Genomic DNA, 23,511 nt, shown 5'->3' with positions numbered 1-23,511 from the left:
TTACAGTATTAATAGGATACTACTTAGTGTAGTCAAGTCGTTTAAATACCCGGGCCTAACGTTGTAGAGTGATGTGAAATGGAACGATCGTGTGAGAACTGTGGTAGAGAAGGCGAATCGTCGACTTCAGTTCATTGGGAGAATTTTAGGACAGAGTGACTCAGTTGTAAAGGAGACCGCCGGCCGGTGTGGCCGAGCGGTTCTAGGCGCTTCAGTCTGGAACCACGAGACCGCTACGGCCGCAGGTTCGAATCCTGCCATGGGCATGGATGTGTGTGTTGTCCTTAGGTTAGCTAGGTTTAAGTAGTTCTAAGTTCTAGGGGACTGCTGACCTTAGATGTTAAGTCCCATAGTGCTCAGAGCCATTTGTAAAGGAGACCGCATATAGGACGCTGGTGAGACCTATTCTTGAGCACTGCTCTACTGTTTGGGATCCGTACCGGGTTAGATAGAAGGAACACATCGAAACAATTCAGAGGCGGACTGCTAGATTTGTTACTCATAGGTTTGAATAACAGGTAAGTATTACGGAGGTGCTTCGGGAACTCAAACGTGTATCCCTGGAGGAAAGCCGACGTTCATTTCGAGAAACAGTATTAAGAAAATTTAGAGAACTAACATTTGGAGCTGACTACTGAACTATTCTACTGCCGCCAACATACACTACGTGTGAGGACCACGAAGATAAGATTCGAGAAATTAGGGTTCATACGGAGGCATATAGACAGTCACTGTTCTTAAAATCGATTCCACGATCAACCTTCGGTTTTTAAAAATAATGCTGTACTGTGTATTATTTTCTGATGATTATATTCATATCTGTACTGTAAAGATAGCCACTCTATTTCCGAGGAGGAAGAGGAAAGGAATTGACTAGTAGTGAGTGGTACAGGGTGACCTCCGCCACGCACCGTACGGCAACTTGCAGGCATCTATTTTGATGTAGATGGATTTGAAATCTAGGCTGACATTGACTAATTATTAGGTTTCAGAATCTTTACATAACATTGCTCATTCGTGTTATTAGAGTGAACTGCTTGAATTATTACTGCACAAGAAAGGTAAAAATCTTTATATTTAATACGCTGTCAGCCACCGTTCTTAATATCGATTCCACGAACAACCTTCCGCCGTTCAAAACAATGTTGTACTGTGTATTATTTTCTTATGATTATATTCTTATATGTACTGTACAGATAGCCACTTTAATGAAGTTGTGTCCAAAGTTTATTTTCTTTCAATAAATTAGAGCTATTTGTTCAAATGTACAAATGGACACCTGTTAGCTGTGCAAGTTTATGTATCAATAAGCACAATTAACACTTTCGAGAATGTTTACTTTAATAAATAACAAGGGAGCAAATTTGGAAATTTGTGGTAAGTTCCTTACACACTACTTAGTCTAACTTAAAGTAACTTACGCTAAGGACAACACACATACCCATGCCCGAGGGAGGACTCGAACCTCCGACGGGGGGAGCCGCACGAATCGTGGCAAGGCGCCTGAGACCGCACGCCTACCCCGCGCGGCAATAAGGCAGCTTCGTGTTAAATTAATTATCCTATAAGCTTCTATTTTCAAATCTAAATACGACATTATTTTGTAAAAAGTGTAAAATATTTTCGGTTTATAAATAACGAAAGAGTGCACTGCGCTTGTGATGCTATGGCTCTGAATACAGCAACTTCCACGAACAACGTATATATAATTCGTTAGTATCGATCATTACTTAATGGTCAAAAACGTGCTAAACCATTCACATTTACTTACTATTTCGTACTTATTGCTGTCAGCAACTCCCGGTCCCTATGCCGTCCATTGTTCCGAGAAAATTAAATCTCAGGAACAAAGATCTAACCATATTCAGTCAGCGATGTAGCATTAACCCTTTTCCTAATTCTTTGATCGGAATAATTTATTACTTTTTTAAAAGTATTCTATCAGTGAAATCAAGAAAATATATTTTTTCTCTTATCTTCATCCTTCTTTTCACTGATCAAAATAAATATTTTAAATCTATCACTGCTATTCTTGATTTTAATTTTCTTTAATATTATTAGCTCCTAGTGCTACTTGGATATCAGTATTAAAGAATATCTCTATTAAGCTTCATTTCGAAACGTAGCCATTTTTAGTGAAATATCGTACTTTACTCTTTCCCATTACTTTTCTTATGTTAACTGGCCTTTTATTTCCAAATAGATTTGAAGTTTGCAATTTTTATCTTTTTTCTTTTAATTTCCATAACGAATGTTGTTTATTTACCACAAACAAATACATACAGCACGCCACTACGGATGAGTGCCTGGGATCCCACAAAAACTAGTACTAAACTGGCATACTGAAGAAAACGGAGAACCTATATACGTTCGTAGGCTTCCACTGCTAGTGTCGTTTTGAATAAAATAATTTTGGGCGGTAGGCGGCGTCATTGTAAAAGACTAAGGCAACTAAACTGAAGACGTTTCTATCAAGTTGCCACGTTACTCCTCGGTGCAGATAAACGCTCTGAGAAGGACCGCAGTAAGTCGGTTGAAATGTCGTCAATTTAGTTGCCTTAGTGTTTTACAATGACGCGACCTGCCACCTAAAATTATTTTATTCAAAAAAATCCTAATTGCCATATCCACTTTGACTCTAAATGAACATGATTAATCGAAGCTCTGGCTCTTCGTGCTCTGGCGCCTACTCTTTTCTTCTTCCCCCAGTTGTTACCATTAAATGTACAGTTGTCGCAGGTATCTCTGAAGTGAGTACTATCGTTATCCGTGATTCACATTACAGGTTCCTTTGGAGCGTGATACCTATGCTGTATCACAAATTTCAGAAGTGACAGAACTATTTATCTAGGGCCTGTCCCACAAATTTAAATAGATTTAGCACATGAATCGTCCCAACACCTCAGCGCTACGACACACTATAACCCATAATATTCAGAACCTCCTCTCCACTGCGTGGGTTGTTCTGTGCACGTTACTAGTTTCGAAAACTGGACCAAAATCGGAACCTACGCCGACTCCGAAAAGCAACAATTCAAACCTCAAACAATCACGTAATATTCACGATAATACAGCTTCACGTTTAAAGACCGAGTTAGGATTTAAGCCAGCCCTACACACCCTAGCATAGCTCCAAAGTGGCACAAGATCCGCCACTAAGTTCCACACTTTAAATGAACTATTCTTCTGACGATATCCTCTGGAACCTGAATAAAACCTTATCTAATTATCTACTGTCAATAATAGAATCAGTAGTTCCAGTGGGAATTCAATCCTCGCTATAAACTGGCCAGAGCAGGGTAGTACCACTCCAAACCGACTATGTTCAGAGCGACGTATGCGTACTTAGCTCTGAGCAAACTTGAACTGCGGTTCTAAGGTCGAATCCGCTATTTCCGTTGACCAGGTTATCATGGACTCGTATCTCGACAGCCTCTTTAAAGATCGAATCCCAGAACCCGTTCGCCCTGCACAATAGGTTTGTTTGTTATAAATCAAACATATGGATTTTCTTGAGGCTGCGTTTCGCAAGTGCAGATTTCTCCGTTTGGCCAGGCGAACGCTCCTTATGCGATCTGAGCAGCGCTGCAACATACATCGCTGCTTCTGGCCGACGTACTGCTTGCCACACTCGCCGGTCGGTGTGACCGTGCGGTTCTAGGCGCTTCAGTCTCGAACCGTGTGACCGCTGCAGTCGCAGGTTCGAATCCTGCCTCGGGCATGGATGTGTGTGATGTCCTTAGGTTAGTTAGGTTTAAGTAGTTCTAAGTTCTAGGGGACTGATGACCACAGATGTTTAGTCCCATAGTGCTCAGAGCCATTTGAACCATTTTTGCCACACTCGCAGCTGATGCTGTAGACTCCAGGTATCTTTATTAGAGTAGTTGGAGCCATTATTCTGCATAAATGAATAACGATAGCTCACTTCTAACAACAGTTTAATTCTTCATCTCTGCCGTTGCGCTGTGGGATAGCGGCCAGACGCTGGTTGTGCGTCATCTTTGCCAGCAGCAATCCTGGACGGCTAAAATCAGTGGCTCCATCTGAGACGGTAGCTTCCAGTCTCCACACGGTCTACCTTTCTATACAACAATATACAGGCAACACAACTATAACATCATAATAAACTGTCCTATAATACACAAGTTGCAGCTACACATTTGGCTATAAAGCTGTCCTAAGAATGGTTGGTTGGTTGATTTGGGGGAGAGGAGCAAACAGCGAGGTCATCGGTCCCACCGGATTAGCGAAAAATGGGGAAAAAGTAGGCCATGCCCATTCAAAGGAAATCACGGAAAACATAAATCAGGATGTCTGGACGTAGGTTTGAACCGTGGTCTTCCGGAATGCGAGTCCAGTGTGCTAAATAACGCGCCACCTCGATCGGCCAGAAATGAGGTGAAGTGACAACTGACCAGTAACCCACTGCGCAAAATATTTCATGGCACGTTACGGTATCCAAGAAATATCAGCTTCCTTTTTCTAGTGGTCTCTTAGACACTCTACACATTCTTTATTGCTCCGAAATTTTCAGACGGCCTCAGACTTAATTTTTCGTAGTATTCTCCTTTCCAGGATATACAACTTTTCTAGAATGTAGTTCATCGAGAGAGATTCACTGGTGTACAGACTTTCTGTCATAGTTTTGCGTCGCCGAATATACGGTTTTTCGCCGTAAAACTTCTGAGTTAGCTTTTATTATCTCTCCACGTTTGAGGTCCGTTCGCCAATCGCATATTTTTCCAATCTGTTTTCCTGTATGGTCCCATAGAGGTACTTCAGTTTCTTTGCCCTCGTACTCTGGACTATCTATGTTTCAAGGAATTTCGGTTCATATTTATATTTAGTGTTGAATTCGATTTTTTCTGCCTAGATCCTCACCCGTGTTCTGCTGGCAATCTTTTCTTGGACGTCGACCTGGATGGTCACTTCCTCTGGACTTTCCGAGATTACCGCGAAGTCATCTTCAAAGTACACCGGACATGTTACTTTATTTTCAAGCTCTGAATTCCAAATGGTCATAGATTTCTCTAAAACATAGAGTGCTCATGTAAGATTCTGAACCCGTGTGATTACGAACCTGATTTCAGCCCTGAAATATACCCCAAGGCACTGAATAATACAGGATGAATGTTTAATCTGCAGCGGAGTGTGCGCTGATGTGAAACTTCCTGGCAGATTAAAATTGTGTGTCGGACCAAGACTCGAACTCGGGTCATTTGTCTTTCGCGAGCATGTGTTCTACCATCTGAGCCACCCAAGTACGACTCACGACCCGTCCTCACGTCCGACCCACAGTTTTAATCTGACAGGAGGTTTCGTATCAGCTCACACTCCGCTGCAGAGGGAAAATTCATTCTGGAAACATCGCCCAGGCTGTGGCCAAGCCATGTCTCCGTAATATCCTTTCTTCCAGGAGTGCTACTTCTGCATGGTCTGCAGGAGAGCTTCTGTGAAGAAGAGGTACTGGTGGAATTAGAGCTGTGAGGATGGGTTGTGACTCGTGCTTGTGTAGCGTAGGTGGTAGAGCACTTGCTCGGGAAAGGCAAAAATCCCGAGTTCGACTCTCGGTCCGGCACACAGTTTCAATCTTCCAGGGAGTTTCACTGAATAAGACTCGTAATAATAATGCAATCTGACTTTAACTTATATGTTTCGAAGGCGGCTACACTTATGCAAAGCGCAACGAGAAAGGGGAAGGAGGAATTACTCGAAAGTAGCACAACGCAGTTTTGAAGTAGAACATCGACCGCAAACATCATACCTACCTTAAGCTGTATTGAAGTTGAATCTCATAGAGTTGGTTTGTGCAGGACAAATGTTTTTATCATCTGTGCCTCACCCAATGTAATATCCTGAAAATCGACGGTATATGTGCAGGAAACAGTAATTTACGATGATGCCTTCACTGTCGACACATATCTAGAAAGAACTACATTTGCGATGCCTAACATGAACTACTGAAATTTCTTATGGAAGATGAATGAGCTCCGTTGGCGTACAGTAGAGTCTCGCTGTTCCGAAACCCGTTATTCCGAAAATCTGCCTATTCCGTACACACCGGTTTCTTAAAAACAGGAGAAATCGTACATTTATTATTACACAAAGAAGTTAAATAAAGACGTACATAGACCCTAAGTTTGATGAAAACGCCTGAAACTATATTGTAATGAAAGCTCGTTACTTACACTACAGTACATACAGTACATGTCGCATCCATTTATACAGTTCTGTGGAATTATTTTTAATAACTACTAAACACAAAAAACAACCAATTTACATACACTTAAGAAGTCAGTCCTTTCTGTCTGACGAAGAACACTGAATCGACATGAGGATGTAATATTCCGCCATCGCCGCTGGAACGTAACATAATTTGGTGTTGATGAAGCGTGCTGTTCGACGTAGCGTAAGGCGAGGTCGAGAGCATTTGCCGCGTCTGTGTTGATGTGAGTTCAGTTCGAGCGTTCACCTCCCCCTCACTTTCCTCAGAGTCGATGTGAACCGATTTTATTTATTTAATCGTATGGCTAGGGCCCCCCACCGGGCAGGCCGTTCGACGGGTGCCGGTCTTTCAATTTGACGCCACTTCGGCGGCCTGCAGTCGATAAGAATGATAGGATGATGACGAGGACAGCACAACACCCAATCCTTGGGCGGAGAAAATTCCCCGATCCAGCCAGGAATCGAACCCGGGCCCAGAAGATTGACAGTCCGTCACGCTGACCATTCAGCTACCGGAAGCGGACATGTGAACCGATGACCCCTGCACCATTGCTGCGATGTCTTCGTTTCCGTACTCCTGGTGCCGTTGACGTTAACAGCAGTCCACTCGTCAACACGGCTTTCTTCTGTGTCTTCGCAGCTAGGGATTTTCTTGACTAGTAGAAGAAGATACCAGTCTTTCACTGGTGTAAAAGTTCTTTCAACAAATTCCAATGTAGGTCAGAGATTTTTTCCATGATTTTTATAATTCGCCTTTAGTGGTGATAATCCAAGCTTCAGCCAATCAGTAAATCACATCTTTCATTGTAATTTTCTTAAGTTTCTACAGGATTGAGATTTCATTTTGATCGTCTACTAGTAATGTGCGAAGCAGCATTTTTCTGTATTTTTTTTAATGGTCTGCAATACACCCTGGACCATAAATTGAAGAACTGAAGCTACATTCGGTGGCAGAAAACGTGCTTTAATGTCTCCACAAACAACTCATTCTGGAAACATTCCCTAGGCTGTGGCTAAGCCATGTCTCCGCAATATCCTTTCTATCACGAGTGCTAGTTTTGCAAGGTACGCAGGAGAGCTTCTGCCTCGGTCCGGCAGACAGTTTTAATCTGCCAGGAAGTTTCATATCAGCGCACACTCCACTGCAGAGTGAAATTCTCATTCTGGGAACTTTCGTTTCTTCTGGGTAGGGTGAAGCATCATCTATAAACATCAGAGCATGATTAGGCAATCCATTTTCTCTATTGAACGCAGTCACTTTAAGGTTAAATCAGTGCTCGAACCATTCCTTGAACAAGTCGCGCTCTATCTGAGCATTTTTTTTATTCTTATAATACACAGGAAGTGAGCTGATGTTAACGTTTTTGGACCCTCGGATTTTCGCCGATTTGACTATTACCATCAGTGGAAGTTTGTTCGTTGCCGAGGCGTTGCTGCAAGCTAAGGCAGTTAGAGATTATTTGTCCATTTTAATCCTTGGGACCCGTTTCTCTTCTTGCGACGCAAGACTTTGGGTAGGCAAAGCCTTAAAATTCAGTCCGGTTTCAGTCGTGTTGTAAATTTGCTGCGGTGAACAGTTCTGAGAAGAAACAAGTTCTTTCTTTTAGGTAATTTGCAGCTGCTTCTTTGTCAGCTGACAGCTACTCCCAAACAATAGTGAGCTGTCTAATTTCGTGTCTTTTCTTCCAACGATCCAAAAAAACCACAGCCAGCTGAAAATGATCGGTCACTATCTATGAGCTTGTTCAGTTGAAAAGCCTTTTCTTTTACCAAAGCACCAGTGATGGGGATTCCTTTCTGTCTGTTTTGAGTGAACCGCAAGAATAAGGCCTCGTCATGCGAAAACACAGTCGGTTTTTGCCGCTTTTCGAGGGTTATTTCATTTGAAGCAGAACAAAACTGCTCAATTTTAACGCGACTTTTTTTCAGTTACTAATCGTTGCTTTTCCGACACCGCTTTTTTTTCTTTTCTTTTAAGTGTGAGTCCCTCCACGCTCGCACAAGCACGGTGACCAACTCAAAAGGTCTACTATCACCTCTGCATTGTTAGTATTTAGAATCGAGGAGAACGCAGGAGGGAGGAACTGAAATGTTATCCATACGTCTGGGTAAGATTACCCATTAATACAGGCGCATCTGGGTGTTCGAGGTGGTCGAAAAAGCTTGACAGAATCAAGCTTGAAAGAAGAGCGGTTTAAAGGGCAGAGGGGAAAAAAGTGCGAATACAAGTGCCAAGGGAAAGAAAAACCTCTGCGACAGTGTCAGGTCTGGCAGTAAGGGCAGTAGCGATTTCTTGCTATCTGCGACAGATCGTGCAAGGTAAGGTTATGTTAGTGGTTGGGTATCATGCATCAGTACCATAGAAGCAATGCCAGATTGTCATAGAATGGTCAGTCCTGTCGAGGAGGTGAGCGCTGCTGCTGCTGGGTTGACGATGTCTCCTGGGCCAGCTGCTGCTGCTGCTGCTGCTCCTGTAACATAGCCATGTCGTTGTAGGTTTGTCTGTTCGATGGTCCTCAAAGGAACTGGCAGTGTGATATGTGTTGGGAGTTTGTTTGTGAGTCGTGTTTGGCTTCCCTGCCATTGCCAATTCTCATGGCAGAGGCTCAGCTAGCAAGCTAGTCAGTGGCTGCTATGCAGGGGCTCGCCTCATTGTGTCGTTTGGTAGTTACGAAGTTACATAGATGGTTAGTCCCTAAGGAGTGTCTTTGGGCGCTTGTGTTTCCATCTATGGTTCTGATCGTAGTTGCCCAGGTGTAGGATGTGAGGATTGTTCGAGTGACTTGACTTCTTGTACAGTCGGGTGGCGAGTTTTTTGAATACCTCCTGGAGAGTCTCCAGTCGGTATTCTCGGTGAAGGTCCGCTGTCCGCGTGTATCGGGGAGCATTGCTTATGATACGTTCTGTATTTTCTGGAGGCGGTCCAGGTGTGTGGACGCCGCGTATCCCCAGACAGGCGCTGCGTATGTCATCAGCGGCCAAATCAGTGTCATGTATAATGTCCTAGACACCCTCCTATTCAGTGTACTATTCCTGTTGAGAATAGGATAGAGTTGTTTGAGCCTCGCGTTTGCCCTGTTGGTCATGTATTGTATGTGGTCCCCCCGTGTACGCTTCCGGTCTAACCAAACACCGAGGTATCTGACTTTCGAAGTGAAGCGTATTGGGCTTGCATATAGTGTTATTGGTCTGAAGTCTTGGTGTTTGCGCAGTAATTTCGACCTGCGAGTGAACAGAACTGCCTCACACTTGCCAACGTTTACTTTAATACGCCACTTCTCCAACCAAGGATCGACAGTTCTGAGTGCTGTCTGTAGTCTGTTATTAATGTTTGACAGTTTCCAGTCTTGCGCAAGGATGGCTGTGTCATCCGTGTAGATGGAAACCGTCGTGTTCTGTGTCGTTGGAATATCATTAATGTAGAGGGACCCTAAGATGCTACCTTGGGGTACCCCTGCTTGGATAATATGTCGTGTCGATTGTTTACCCTTAATGTCAGTGTTGAAACATCTGTTGGAGAGGTATGAGTGTGCGAGACATACGAGTCCGTCGGGGAACCCAGCGTCCGTGAGTTTGCGGATGAGGCCATTGTGCCATAGACGATCGAAAGCTTTCTCGATGTCAAGGAACACCTGCCCAGTTGCTTTGTTCGTATTATAGCCGTGTGTTATGTACTCTACGACTCTCCGTAGTTGTGTTGTCGAGTGGTGGTTCCTGAATCCGAATTGCTCCGGGCGCAGGGTGTCCATGTTAATGCAATTCCGACACCCTACTCGAGTGATAATTTAGTAGCACTGTCTCCATTGTTCAGTCTCCTTAACACTTCATGTTTTCTTTTATGGTAAACAAAAAACAACTTCGTTTACTTGCAATGTTTAATGGACTACGAAAATACACACATCAAAAAAGTTTTGCATCACCCCGGTTCAGAGCTCCTGAAGATAGACGTTGACTGTGGATTCTATCACAGACACAGTTCCTTTGACTGTTCAGAGATGTCGCTAAATCCGTCCAAAGATGTAAACAAACGTGCATAAGCAGCGCCTATTAGACGGAGGGGGTCCGACAGCCGATTAGTTTCAGTCATTCCACAAGGGAGGAGGTACACGGATCGTGTTGTCTATAGTTCAACCATGCCAAGACGGTCAACACCGCCGTTCGATCACGTCCGCATTGTTACTTTGTGCCAGGAAGGGCTCTTAACAAGAGAAGTGTCCGGGCGTCTCGGAGTGAACCAAAGTGATGTTGTTCGGACATGGAGGAGATACAGAGAGACAGGAACTGTCAGTGACATGCCTCGCTCAGGCCGCCCAAGGGCTGCTACTGCAGTGTCTGCTACCTACGGATTATGGTTCGGAGGAACCCTGACAGCAACGCAACCATATTGAATAATGCTTTTCGTGCAGCCACAGGACGTCGTGTTACGACTCAAACTGTGCACAATAGGATGATGATGCTCAACTCCACTCTCTATGTCCATGGCGAGGACCATCTTTGCAACCACGACAGCATACAGCACGGTACAGATGGGCCCAACAACATGCTGAATGGACCGCTCAGGATTGGCACCACGTTCACTTCACCGATGAGCCTGGCATATGCCTTCAACCAGACATCATCCGAGACGTGTTTGGAGGCACCCCGGTCAGGCTCCTTCCCACGCCCGGGTTCCCGGGTTCGATTCCCGGCGGGGTCAGGGATTTTCTCTGCCTCGTGATGACTGGGTGTTGTGTGATGTCCTGAGGTTAGTTATGTTTAAGTAGTTCTAAGTTCTAGGGGACTGATGACCATAGATGTTACGTCCCATAGTGCTCAGAGCCATTTGAACCATTTTTGAACCGGTCAGGCTCAACGCCTTACACACACTGTCCAGCGAGTGCAGCAAGGTGGAGGTTCCCTGTTATTTTGGGGTGGCATTAATTAGACGTACGCCGCTGGTTGTCATGGAAGGCTCCGTGACGGCTGCACGATACAAGAGTGCCATCCTCCGACCGATAGTGCAACCATATCGGCAGCATATTGACCATGCATTGGTCTTTATGGACGACAATTCGCGCCCCCGTCGTGCACATCTTGTTAATGACTTCCTTCAGGATAACGACATCGCTCGATTAGAGTGGCCAGCATGTTCTCCAGACATGAATCCTATCGAACATGCCTGGGATAATGTGAAAATGGCTGTTTATGATCCACCAACCACTCTGAAGCATCTACGCCGAATCACCGTTGAGGAGTGGGACAATCTGGAGCAACAGTGCCTTGAAAAACGTGTGGATAGTATGCAACGGCGAATACAGGCAGGCATTCATGCAAGAGGACGTGCTACTGGGTATTAGAGGTACCGGTGTGTACAGAAATCTGGACCACCACCTCTGAAGGTCTCGCTGTATAGTGGTGCAACATACTATGTGTCGTCTTCATGAGCAATACAAACGGCGTAAGTGATGTTTATGTTGATCTCTATTCCAATTTTCTGTACAGGATCCGGAACTCTCGGAAACGAGGTGATGCAAAAGTTTTCTTTTGATTTGTGTAAATAAAAAAGGCAGTGATTCGATAAAGTAACTCAAGACATGGAGGTAAGGTGCGGGTGACGCAATTGCTGAACAGAATAACCTTGTAAGATAATAAATTTACACACTTCTCATAAATAACATTTCGAATGAGAGAAGCTGGTTGTTAAGTCACGTGGACGTCCAACACCTGGTCACCTACTCGTGCTCTCACCGTCAGATTCTCACGACGGTGACACCTAAACAGTCAACCAGCTTAGCCACTTCCGAGATGGCCTTCCCGGGCGCCGGGCCGTAACTACCTCACCTCTGCGTAAGGCGCTTATGTCGGTGGATTTCCCTATATGTGGCCTACATCGTCGCTACACCAGCTCCCCATTCGTCGCTGCTCCGCTTATAAATCGATGATCCAAAACGTTATGACCAACTGTTTAATAGCGTGTCGTTTCTCTTGTCAAACACAGTACAACAGAGATTCTGCTTGGCATGGATTCTACGAGTCCTTGACAGGATTCCAGTAGTATGTGCACCACATGTCTACGCACAGGTCAAGCAATTCCCACAAACTACGGCGTGGTGATTTACGGGCACGCAACTAGCTCCCGATGTGTGTTCCGGTGGCACATTTGCTGGAGCCCGATTCTGACCTTGCAACATGGGCAGTTATCCTGCTGGAAGATATCATCGCCATAGGAGGAAGCATGAAGCGAAACAGGTGATCCGCAATATGTTCACCTAGCTAACTGTTGTCATAATGCCTTCGGTTACTAGCACAGATACCGAGCGAGGTGGTGCAGTCATTAGCACACTGGATTGGGATTCGGGAGGACGACGATTCAAACCCGCGTCCGGACATCTTGATTTAGGTTTTCCGTGAATTCCCTAAATCCTTTCAGGCAAATGCCGGGATGGTTCCTTTGAAAGGACACGGCCGACTTCCGTCCCTATCCTTCCCTAATCCGATGGGACCGATGACTTCGCAGTTTGGTGTCCTCCCCCAAATCAACCAACCAAATGCCACAGATCCCTTGGTAGCCCAACTAAGTGTACCCCGTAGCATAATTCTGCCCTCACCGGCCTGCATCTGTGGCGCGGTGCGTATTTCGTGCAGCCATTCGCCTGGATGACGGCTTGTAGGGACAAAACCATCGACATGGTGAAACAAAAAATGCAATATATTCGATAGGCGACATGTTTCTTTTAATCCGCGGTGAAAACTCGATTATACTGTGCCCACTGGAATCATAACTGACGATGTAGGTGGGTCAACACAGGAACACGTAGGGGTCATTCCTACCGTGTCATTGGCCCGGAATTCAGCGAAACCCATTCAGTCTCGTGTTGGGCAGTGGTCACAATGTTTTCGTTCATCATGTATTGTGGTTGTTCTGGTCTTCAGTCCGAAGACTGGACTGATGCAGCTCTCCATGATAACCTGTCCTGTGAGAACCTCTCCATCTCTGCTCAACTACTGCAAACTGTGTCAGTTTGAAACTGGTTATTGTAATCAATCCTTGATCTCCCTCTACAATTATTCCCCCCTCCCCCATTTCACACACAAAAAACTCACACATACACGTCTAGTCACTACCAAACTGACGGTTCCTTGGTGCCTCATGATCTGTCATATCAACCGATCTCCTCTTTTAGTCAAGTTACGCCATAAATTCCTATTTTTTCCCCAGTTTTTTTCATTAGCTCTTCATTAGCGGTTAGATGTACCCATTTAATTTTCAACATTTTTCTGTAGCACCACTTTTGAAAAGCGTTTTCTTCTTGTCCGAACAACTTATCATCGACATTGCACTTCTATAACAAATACTTCTTTTCCACAAACGCTTTTTTGATATTGCTACTCTGCATTTTATATCCTCCCTACCTCGGTCATCATCTGTATTTTTCAGCCGAAACAACAAAACTCGCCGACTACTTTTAGTGTCTCATTTTCTAATCTAATTCTACCAGAACCCCCGATTTAATTCGATAGTTCCATTATCGTCGTTTTATAATATTACATATTATTTTCTTCAAGTTTGTTTCCCTTATATAGATCCCCTATGAATTTCTTCCTCCTTCTAATCTATCGTAGATCCATCAAACAATAAAGCGTATAAGCGTCTTGGAAAAAAGCACAGGTCATACACCTGTCTACAAGAAGTGATCCACAGAACTACCGTCCGGTATCCTCGATATCGATTTGTTGTAGAGAAACTTAGAACATATTCTGAGCTCAAACATAATGATATATCTTGAACAGAGTGACCTCCTCAATGTTAACCAGCATGGGTTCCGAAAACTTCGATCATGTGAAAACCAACTCTCACTTTTCTCACTTGACATACAGAAGGCTTTGGATCAAGGCAGTCAGGTAGATACGGTGTTTCTCGATTTCCTAAAAGCATTTGACTTAGTACCGCATCTACAATTATTGTCAAAAGAACGATCAGATGGGGTATCAAGTGAAATTTGTGACTGGAGTGAGGATTTTTTGATATGGAGGACGCAGCGTGTTATCTTGGATGGAGAGTCATCGTCGGATGTAGAAGAAACTTTAGGTGTGCACCAGGGAAGTGCGATGGGACCCTTGCTGTTCATGTTAATATATTACTGACTTCTTCAGAAACACTTTCCTTGCCATTACGAGTCTACATTTTATATCCCCTCTACTTCGACCATCATCAGTTATTTTGCTCGCCAACTAGCAAAACTCATCTACTACTTTACGTGTCTCATTTCCTAATCTAATTCCCTCAGCATCACCCGATTTAATTCGTCTACATTCCATTATCCTCGATTTGCTTTTGTTGATGTTCATCTTATATCCTCCTTTCAAGACACTGTCCATTCCGTTCAGTTGCTCTTCCAGGTCCTTTGCTGTCTCTGACAGAATTATGATGTCATCGGCGAACCTCAAAGTTTTCATTTCTTTTGCATGGATTTTAATTCCTACTCCGAATTTTTCTTTTGTTTCCTTTACTGCTTGCTCAATATACAGATTGAATAACATCGGGGATATGCTACAACCCTGTCTCACTCCATTCCCTACCACTGCTTCCTTTCATGTCCCTCGACTCTTACAACTGCCACCTGGTTTCTGTACAAATGGTAAATAGCGTTTCGCTCCCTGTGTTTGACCCCTGCCAACATCAGAATTTGAAAGAGAGCATTCCAGTAACATTGTCAAAAGCTTTCTGTAAGTTTACAAATGCTAGAAATGTAGGTTTGCCTTTCCTTAATCTATCTTCTAAGATAAGTCGTAGGGTCAGTATTGCCTCACATGTTCCAACATTTCTGCAGAATCCAAACTGATATTTCCCGAGGTCGCCTTCTACCAGTTTTTCCATTCGTCTGTAAACAATTCGTATTATTTTTTTGCAGCCGTGACTTATTAAACTGATAGTTCGGTAATTTTCACATCTGTCAACACCTGCTTTCTTTGGGAATGGAATTATTATATTTTTCTTGAAGTCTGAGGGTATTTCCCCTGTCTCATAAATCTTGCTCACCAAATGGTAGAGTTTTGTCAGGATTGGCGCTCCCAAGGCTATTAGTAGTTCTAATGGAATGTTGTCTACTCCTGGGGCCTTGTTACGACTTAGGTCTTTCAGTGCTCTGTCAAACTCTCACACGGTGTTATATCCCCCATTTCATCTTCGTCTACATCCTCTTACATTTCCATAATATTGTCCTGAAGTACATCGCCCTTGTATTGACCCTCTATATACTCCTTCCACCTTTCTGCTTTCCCTTGTTTGCTTAGAACTGGTTTTCCATCTGAGCTCATGATATTAATACAAGTCGTTCACTTTTCACCAAAGGTCTCTTTAATTTTCCTGTAGGCAGTATTTATCTTACCCCTAGTGATATATGCCTCTACAACCTTACATTTGTCCTCTAGGCATCCCTGCTTAGCCATTTTGCACCTGCTGTCGATCTCATTTTTGAGACGTTTGTATTGCTTTTTGTCTGCTTCATTTACTGCATTTTTATATTTTCTCCTTTCATCAATTACATTCAATATATCTTCTGTTACCTAAGGATTTCTACTAGCCCTCGTCTTTTTACCTACTTGATCCTCTACTGCCTTCACTATTTCATCTCTCAAAGCTACCCATTCTTCTTCTACTGTATTTCTTTCCCCCATTGTTGTCAGTCCTTCCTAATGCTCTCCCTGAACTCTCTACAACCTCTGGTTCTCTCAGTTGTAAGACGTCGTGGTCTCCTGACCTTCATTTGTCAGCAGCGAGCGGCACAGACAGCAGTCATCGCAGCTTATGGTATTGTGCGTTACAGCTCTTGCGAGCGCCATATTTGCTCCGCAACAGTACACTTCACTGCATTTCACACGCGACAGCCTCGACCAAACCTAGCAATATTCTAACGGATAATTATTCAAGTTGAGTAGGCAAGGCTCTCAGCCATTCTGCCAAGTCAATAACAGTCATAAACTTTGTATAGAAATTTCATTAGCGAATCGTATCTTTGAGAGGTAACTTCACATTCTGAAAAGAACCTAGAAATAACTTGTTTAGTTCATAACTAAAAGTGCCATTGTGATTTCTCAGAATTTTTGCAGAAAAAAAAGTATTATTCGTTAGTTTCATGTTTTTCTTACACTAACTAACATTACTCCAGTACCCAAGCATCCCACTAGTTACGTAAGAAATTTTGTGAATTTTTGTATCATTTCCTTACAGCGGACGACTCCAGAAGATATTTATTGCTGAAAGTTTTTCAGGCATTTCTATTTAGAACGTTAGGAGCGTCTGTCTGACTTCTGTAGTAGTGTGGGCGTAGAAATTGCATCTTGCAGGAGCAACAGGGTCAAGAGTACATCTCAGATTAATCCATTGCGCAGAATGGCAGAATAGCACCCACACTCTCACACAGTTTATGCAGGTCCCATCTCCTTAAATTCCAAACTTTTGGCAGTTTCTTCAGTTTTAATCTACAGTTCATAACCAATAGATTGTGGTCAGAGTCCACATCTGCCCTTGTAAATGTCTTATAATTTAAAACCTGGTTCCTAAATCTCTGTCTTACAATTATATAATCTGTCTGAAACCTTTCAGTGTCTCCATGCCTCTTCCATGTGTACAGCCTTCTTTCATGATTCTTGAACCAAGTGTTAGCTACGATTAAGTTATGCTCTGTGCAAAATTCTACCAGGCCTCTTCCTCTTTCATTCCTTACCCCCATTCCATATTCACCTACTACTTTTCCTTCTCTTCCTTTGCCTACTATCGAATTCCAGTCACCCATGACTATTAAATATTCGTCTCCCTTCACTATCTCATCATACATTTCATCAATGTCTTCGTCATCTGCGGAGCTAGTTGGCATATATACTTGTACTTCTGTGGTAAGTGTGGGCTTCGTGTCTATAGTGGCTACAGTGATGCGTTCACTATGCTGTTCGTAGTAGCTTACCCGCACTCCTATTTTTTTATTCATTATTAAACCTACTCCTGCATTATCCCTATTTGATTTTTTATTTGTTCTTCCTGCCACCGAACTTCTCTAATTCCCACTATATCTAATTTTAACCTATTCATTTCCCTTTTTAAATTTTCTAGCGTACTTTCCCGATTAAGGGATCTGACATTCCACGCTCCGATCCGTAGAACGCCAGTTTTTTTCTCCCGATAATGACGTATTCCTGACTATTCCCCGCCCAGAGATCCGAACTGGGGACTATTTTACCTCTGAAATATCGTACCCAAGAGGATGCCATCATCATTTAACCATACAGTAAAGCTGCATGCCCTCGGGAAACAATACGGCGGTAGCTTCCCATTGCTTTCAGCCGTTCGCACTACCAGCACAGCAAGGCCGTTTTGGTTAATGTTACAAGGCCAGATCAGTCAATCATCCAGACTATTTTTCTTGCAACTACTGAAAAGGCTGCTGCCCCTCTTCAGGAACCACACGTTTGTCTGGCCTCTCAATAGATACCCCTCCATTGTGGTTGCACCTACAGTACTGCTACTTGTATCGGTGAGGCACGCAAGCCTCTCCACCAACGGCAAGGTCGATGGTTCATGGGGGGAATGTCAGGTAATACCCCAAAAGTGCATGAGAAGTGTTCAGCTTATAATGTCACAAGAAAACGCAGTTCGATCACACGCAGCGGCTGGTCTCGTGGATCTTACCCTCGCCGGTAGAGGGCAATGCTAACACCTTATGTAGATGTGATCTGCTGCAGAGAGACTTCGTCTCCGCCGTAGCCCGCAGTGGTACTCAACCCCACAACAGGCTACAGCAGTCCATTCACCCCACCGCCACCCCGCACCGAACCCAGGTTTATTGTGCGGTTCGGCTCCCAGGGGACGCCCCCGGGAACATCTCACACCAGACGAGTGTAACCCCATTGTTTGCGTGGTACAGTAATTCTGATGTATATGTACGTGAAGATTGTATTTGCGCAGCAATCGCAGACATAGTGTAACTGAGGCGGAATAAGGGGAACCAACCCGCATTCGGCGAGGCAGATGGAAAACCGCCTTAAAAACCATCCGCAGACTGGCCGGCACACCGGACCTCGACACTAATCCGCCGGGTGGTTTCGTGCCGGGGACTGGCACGCCTTTCCGCGTGGAAAGCAGTACCTTAGACCGCACGGCTAACCGGGCGGCCTAAAGTTGTTCCTATTTTATGTTTCTTTTCTTTTGTTCCTTCTTGTTTTGCTTACGGACTTTATTTACGAAAGAAAACGAAGGTCGTTTACTGGTGGCGACGCATTCCGGAAGTTTATGCTCTTTTATTTGTGACGCAATACCATTGGATTTTGATCTCCTGTACTCTGCAATAAACCAGCGAAGGCCGCGTGACCGGTGAAAAAAATTGTAAATCTTACCTCAATGTAAACCCATTACTGTCTAATGCAGTGAAAGTAATACAGCCTGTCATACCGCAGACTCGAACCCTAAGCCGCACGCTATCGAGTCGCCCGGAAGCACACCGACGTGAATACTGGACTTGGGAAGGGACGATCAGGTGCGACACACCGATAGGCTCAACTGCTGCACGTGCGGTGAGGTACGCCATCTGGCGACGTCACATGTTCAACATTAAGTCATCCACTTTTGGAGCATTTCCCGACATTTGCGTCCCTGTGTGTCTTACGTTAAATTACTTGGCTCCGCGTCATCAATGTCGCTTCAGGATTTTAAACGTTAATAAGAACCACTTTTATAGAAAAATTAGCGTTCACTGCCACTTAACTGAGCACTTTCGATGAAGCTAGTCACAGTATAAGGACAATTTTGGTGACGAAAAACAGGTTCGTTCTAATACTCCTTGGCAAACAGTTACATTGAGATGCTGACAGTCCCATTAATTTAGTGAGAAGATGATGTTTACGTTGCTCTGGCTCGTATAAAATAGCGTTACATACTCTACAAACAATGTTTTTGCTATGGAACGCTTATTGCCAAAAATACTATAATTTGTGGCTGGTATAAGGACCCTTTGATAGGGAGGACGCAGCATGTTATCTCGGAAGGATAGTGATAGTCTGATGTACACACATCACATCAAAAAAGTTCTGCATAACCTCGTTTCCGAGAGTTACGGAACCTGTACGGAAATTGGAATAGAGATCAACGTAAGCATCATTTCCGCCCTTTTTATTGCTCATGGAAACCACACATTACATGTCCAAATAAGTTACGGGTTTGCTGCTGGGTGACGTCGTCGAACACCGCCGATATTTCGACAGGAGCACACCCTGCCATTCTCAAGGCACAAATGCAAGGAGGAAGAAATGTGCAAGGAAATTTAATACCTCGGTTCACAGTGGAGAAACAAGGAAGATACCACACACAGAACAAGTGTCAACACAAAGATAACCAACATCAGAAATATCGATAGTTACTGTTAATCAACAGGTGAGGTAGCACTAATTCTGTCCCTCTGTTTTTTGATGAGAGACAGAGCCGGTTTCCAAGCAGCATTTAAACAAAATCCACCATCTCTGTTAATAAGGTTGCTTGATAGTTTGATTTCAACAGCTTCCTTGATAACACTATCCCAATAGCTGGACGTGCAAGCCAGAATCTCCGTGTTGTTGTCATCCTATGGAACGAACCAGCTGGTCTTTTAAGTTACAATAATTAAATACTCTCACTTATGGGTGGCAGGATGGATAAAAATAGATCAGGAAGCCTACATCGAATTTTTGGATCAAGAAAAGAGACTTAAACAAAGTAAAAGATAATAAGACGTTCTAGAGAAGGCTGGAAACAAACAAAAAGTGTCAGAAAAAGTAATCAACGAAATACTCTAAAAACAGGTAGACAGAATAGAAGATGAAAATCAAGAAATGGGTGTTCGTGTGAAGAAGGGTGTAACGCAGGGTAACAGCTAAATGTCATCGTAAAGTAGTCGTGGAGGACTCAATGCAAGAGGCGAAAGGAAATTTCAGAAGAAGAATAAATGTACGGGGCAGTCATATGCGAGTGAAAAAGTGCACTGGCGACAGAGCTATTCTGATTGCAAGTATGGAACTCCAGGACACTGCTGAATGGGGCTCACAGTTTTTACTTAGTCTTTGAGTTTAAGTTAATGAAAACACAGACAGAGGAGAACAGCATCTAGCTAAGCTACGTGTATGGGTAAGACAGATAAAGCGAATTCGCTTATACGGGAATCAGGAATACACGAGATGGTGATGTACGAGGCACAGCAGAAGTATACTGACGCAGGTGAAAAAAATTACTCACAATAGAGCACTAAGACAGATTAGGAATAGAGGAAGAAGCTTTTGAATCTGTTAATTTGCAGTACAGCGTTTTGTGATACTGAAACTGGTTTACTGATGAGATCAGAGCAAAAACTGGGAGAATTTGAAATGTAGCGCAACAAAAGAACTTTGGCAATTCAGTAGAAAGACAAACTGCTTTATGGAAATACCATAATACGAAAAGTCAATGCGAAACCACTATCACACAATGTGGTACATTACTTAGATTTTAGCTATGGCATTCAGGGATAGTTCAGTTGGCACTGGAAGAAACGGTAGGGGAAATTATTTGGACCTACACAGAGATTATAAAGTTTATTCGACTGTAGAAGTGTCAGAGAAGTGAAGTCTAGTATATTAAAACTTCATGCATGATGCGGCCATTTTTAACGCATCTCAGTATTTATGACGTAATATCTCCTGATCTACTTGTCGTAATGATATAATTTTGTAGGTACATTCAGCGGCATATGTGGACGGCGTGTGCAAAATGTGTTGCGAACAGAGGTAATGGCAAATCATCATCATCATCATTTAAGACTGATTATGCCTTTCAGCGTTCAGTCTGGAGCATAGCCCCCCTTATACAGTTCCTCCATGATCCCCTATTCAGTGCTAACATTGGTGCCTCTTCTGATGTTAAACCTATTACTTCAAAATCATTCTTAACCGAATACAGGTACCTTCTCCTCAGTCTGCCCCGACTCCTCCTACCCCTTACTGCTGAATCCATGAGTCTCTTGGGTAACCTTGTTTCTCTCATGCGTGTAACATGACCCCACCATCTAAGCCTGTTCGCCCTGACTGCTACATCTATACAGTTCATTCCCAGTTTTTCTTTGATTTCCTCATTGTGGACACCCTCCTGCCATTGTTCCCATCTACTAGTACCTGCAATCATCCTAGCTACTTTCATATCCGTAATCTCAACCTTGTTGATAAGGTAACCTGAATCCATCCAGCTTTCGCTCCCATACAACAAAGTTGGTCGAAAGATTGAACGGTGCACAGATAACTTTGTCTTGGTACTGACTTCCTTCTTGCAGAAGAGAGTAGATCGTAGCTGAGTACTCACTGCATTAGCTTTGCTACACCTCGCTTCCAGTTCTTTCACTATGTTGCCATCCTGTGAGAATATGCATCCTAAGTACTTGAAACCGTCCACCTGTTCTAACTTTGTTCCTCCTATTTGGCACTCAATCCGTTTATATTTCTTTCCCACTGACATTACTTTCGTTTTGGAGATGCTAATCTTCATACCATAGTCCTTACATTTCTGATCTAGCTCTGAAGCATTACTTTGCAAACTTTCAATCGAATCTGCCATCACAACTAAGTCATCCGCATATGCAAGACTGCTTATTTTGTGTTCACATATCTTAATCTCACCCAGCCAGTCTATTGTTTTCAACATATGATCCATAAATAATATGAACAACAGTGGAGACAGGTTGCAGCCTTGTCTTACCCCTGAAACTACTCTGAACCATGAACTCAATTTACCGTCAACTCTAACTGCTGCCTGACTATCCATGTAAAGACCTTTAATTGCTTGCAAAAGTTTGCCTCCTATTCCATAATCTTGTAGAACAGACAATAACTTCCTCCTAGGAACCCGGTCATATGCCATTTCTAGATCTATAAAGCATAGATACAATTCCCTGTTCCACTCATAACACTTCTCCATTATTTGCCGTAAGCTAAAGATCTGGTCCTGACAACCTCTAAGAGGCCTAAATCCACACTGATTTTCATCCAATTGGTCCTCAACTAATACTCGCACTTTCCTTTCAACAATACCTGAGAAGATTTTACCCACAACGCTGATTAAAGAGATACCTCTATAGTTGTTACAATCTTTTCTGTTTCCATGTTTAAAGATTGGTGTGATTACTGCTTTTGTCCAGTCTGATGGAACCTGTCCCGACTCCCAGGCCATTTCAATTATCCTGTGTAGCCATTTAAGACCTGACATTCCACTGTATTTGATGAGTTCCGACTTAATTTCATCCACCCCAGCCGCTTCATTGCACTGCAATCTATTGACCATTTTTTCCACTTCCTCAAATGTGATCCTATTTCCATCATCATTCCTATCCCATTCTACCTCGAAATCTGAAACAATACTGATCGCATTTTCACCTACATTGAGCAACTCTTCAAAATATTCCCTCCATCTGCCCAAGGCATCCACAGGATTCACCAGCACTGACCTGTCCAAAATACTTGTCATTTCCTTCTTACCTCCCTTTCGAAGACTGCTAATTACACTCCAGAATGGTTTTCCAGCAGCTTGACCCATAGTCTCCAACCTGTTTCCAAAGTCTTCCCACGATTTCTTCTTGGATGCTGCAATTATCTGTTTGGCTTTGTTTCTTTCTTCAACATAACTTTCTCTGTCTACCTGGGTTCTGGTTTGTAGCCATTTTTGATGCGCCTTCTTTTTCCTTTTACAGGCTGCCTTGACTGTATCATTCCACCAAGCTGTTTGCTTCATCCTACTTTTACACACTACTGTTCCAAGACATTCTTTAGCCACTTCTAGTACTGTGTCTCTGTCCCTTGTCCATTCCTTTTCCAATGACTGTAATTGACTACATTCAACTAACTGGTACCTTTCTGAGATCGCTGTTATGTACTTGTTATATCCTAGCCAGTAATGCCACCCGAGCCCGCTGCCAAAAGGTTGGCAGCATCAAAGTCCGGACGCCGTCCGCATAAGCAGCGCCAGCGAGACAGCAAATCGCCGCAAGTCTGCGCGCGCCACCGCTGGCTTCTGGCTTCTTAAGCGCTGGAGTCGCGAGCGCTAGGAGTTCTGTATTCGCCGCTCAGTTGTATACTCGCCACCGAATTGTGTACTTGCTAGTCAGTTGTGTGTTCATCGCAGCAGAGTTGTTGTTGTCGTCAGCCGACGCTGACCTAGCCGCTCCGACTCGAACTAGACAGATCTCTGTAGACACGGAGTTCACTATTGTGTTTCTGTATCTTCATCAATAAAGATAAGTACCGACTTTTATTTAATCAGAGTGT

General features: G+C 43.6%; 1 protein-coding gene across 1 annotated transcript in view; it reads left to right on the top strand.

The window, feature by feature from the left end:
- Window positions 1-20,106, top strand: part of LOC124775298 — a 52,518-nt gene extending 32,412 nt beyond the window's left edge. The window contains exon 4 of the mRNA XM_047250135.1: window positions 20,032-20,106. Coding sequence (XP_047106091.1) covers window positions 20,032-20,106 — 75 coding nt within the window. The remainder of the gene's footprint in view (window positions 1-20,031) is intronic.
- Window positions 20,107-23,511: the final 3,405 nt, after the last annotated feature.

This window comes from Schistocerca piceifrons, chromosome 2, assembly GCF_021461385.2.
Source record: "Schistocerca piceifrons isolate TAMUIC-IGC-003096 chromosome 2, iqSchPice1.1, whole genome shotgun sequence".
In the NCBI taxonomy this organism is placed as follows: Eukaryota; Metazoa; Arthropoda; class Insecta; order Orthoptera; family Acrididae; genus Schistocerca; species Schistocerca piceifrons.
The sequence above is the reverse complement of the archived record's forward strand: the minus strand, read 5'-3'. Positions and strand labels throughout refer to the sequence as shown.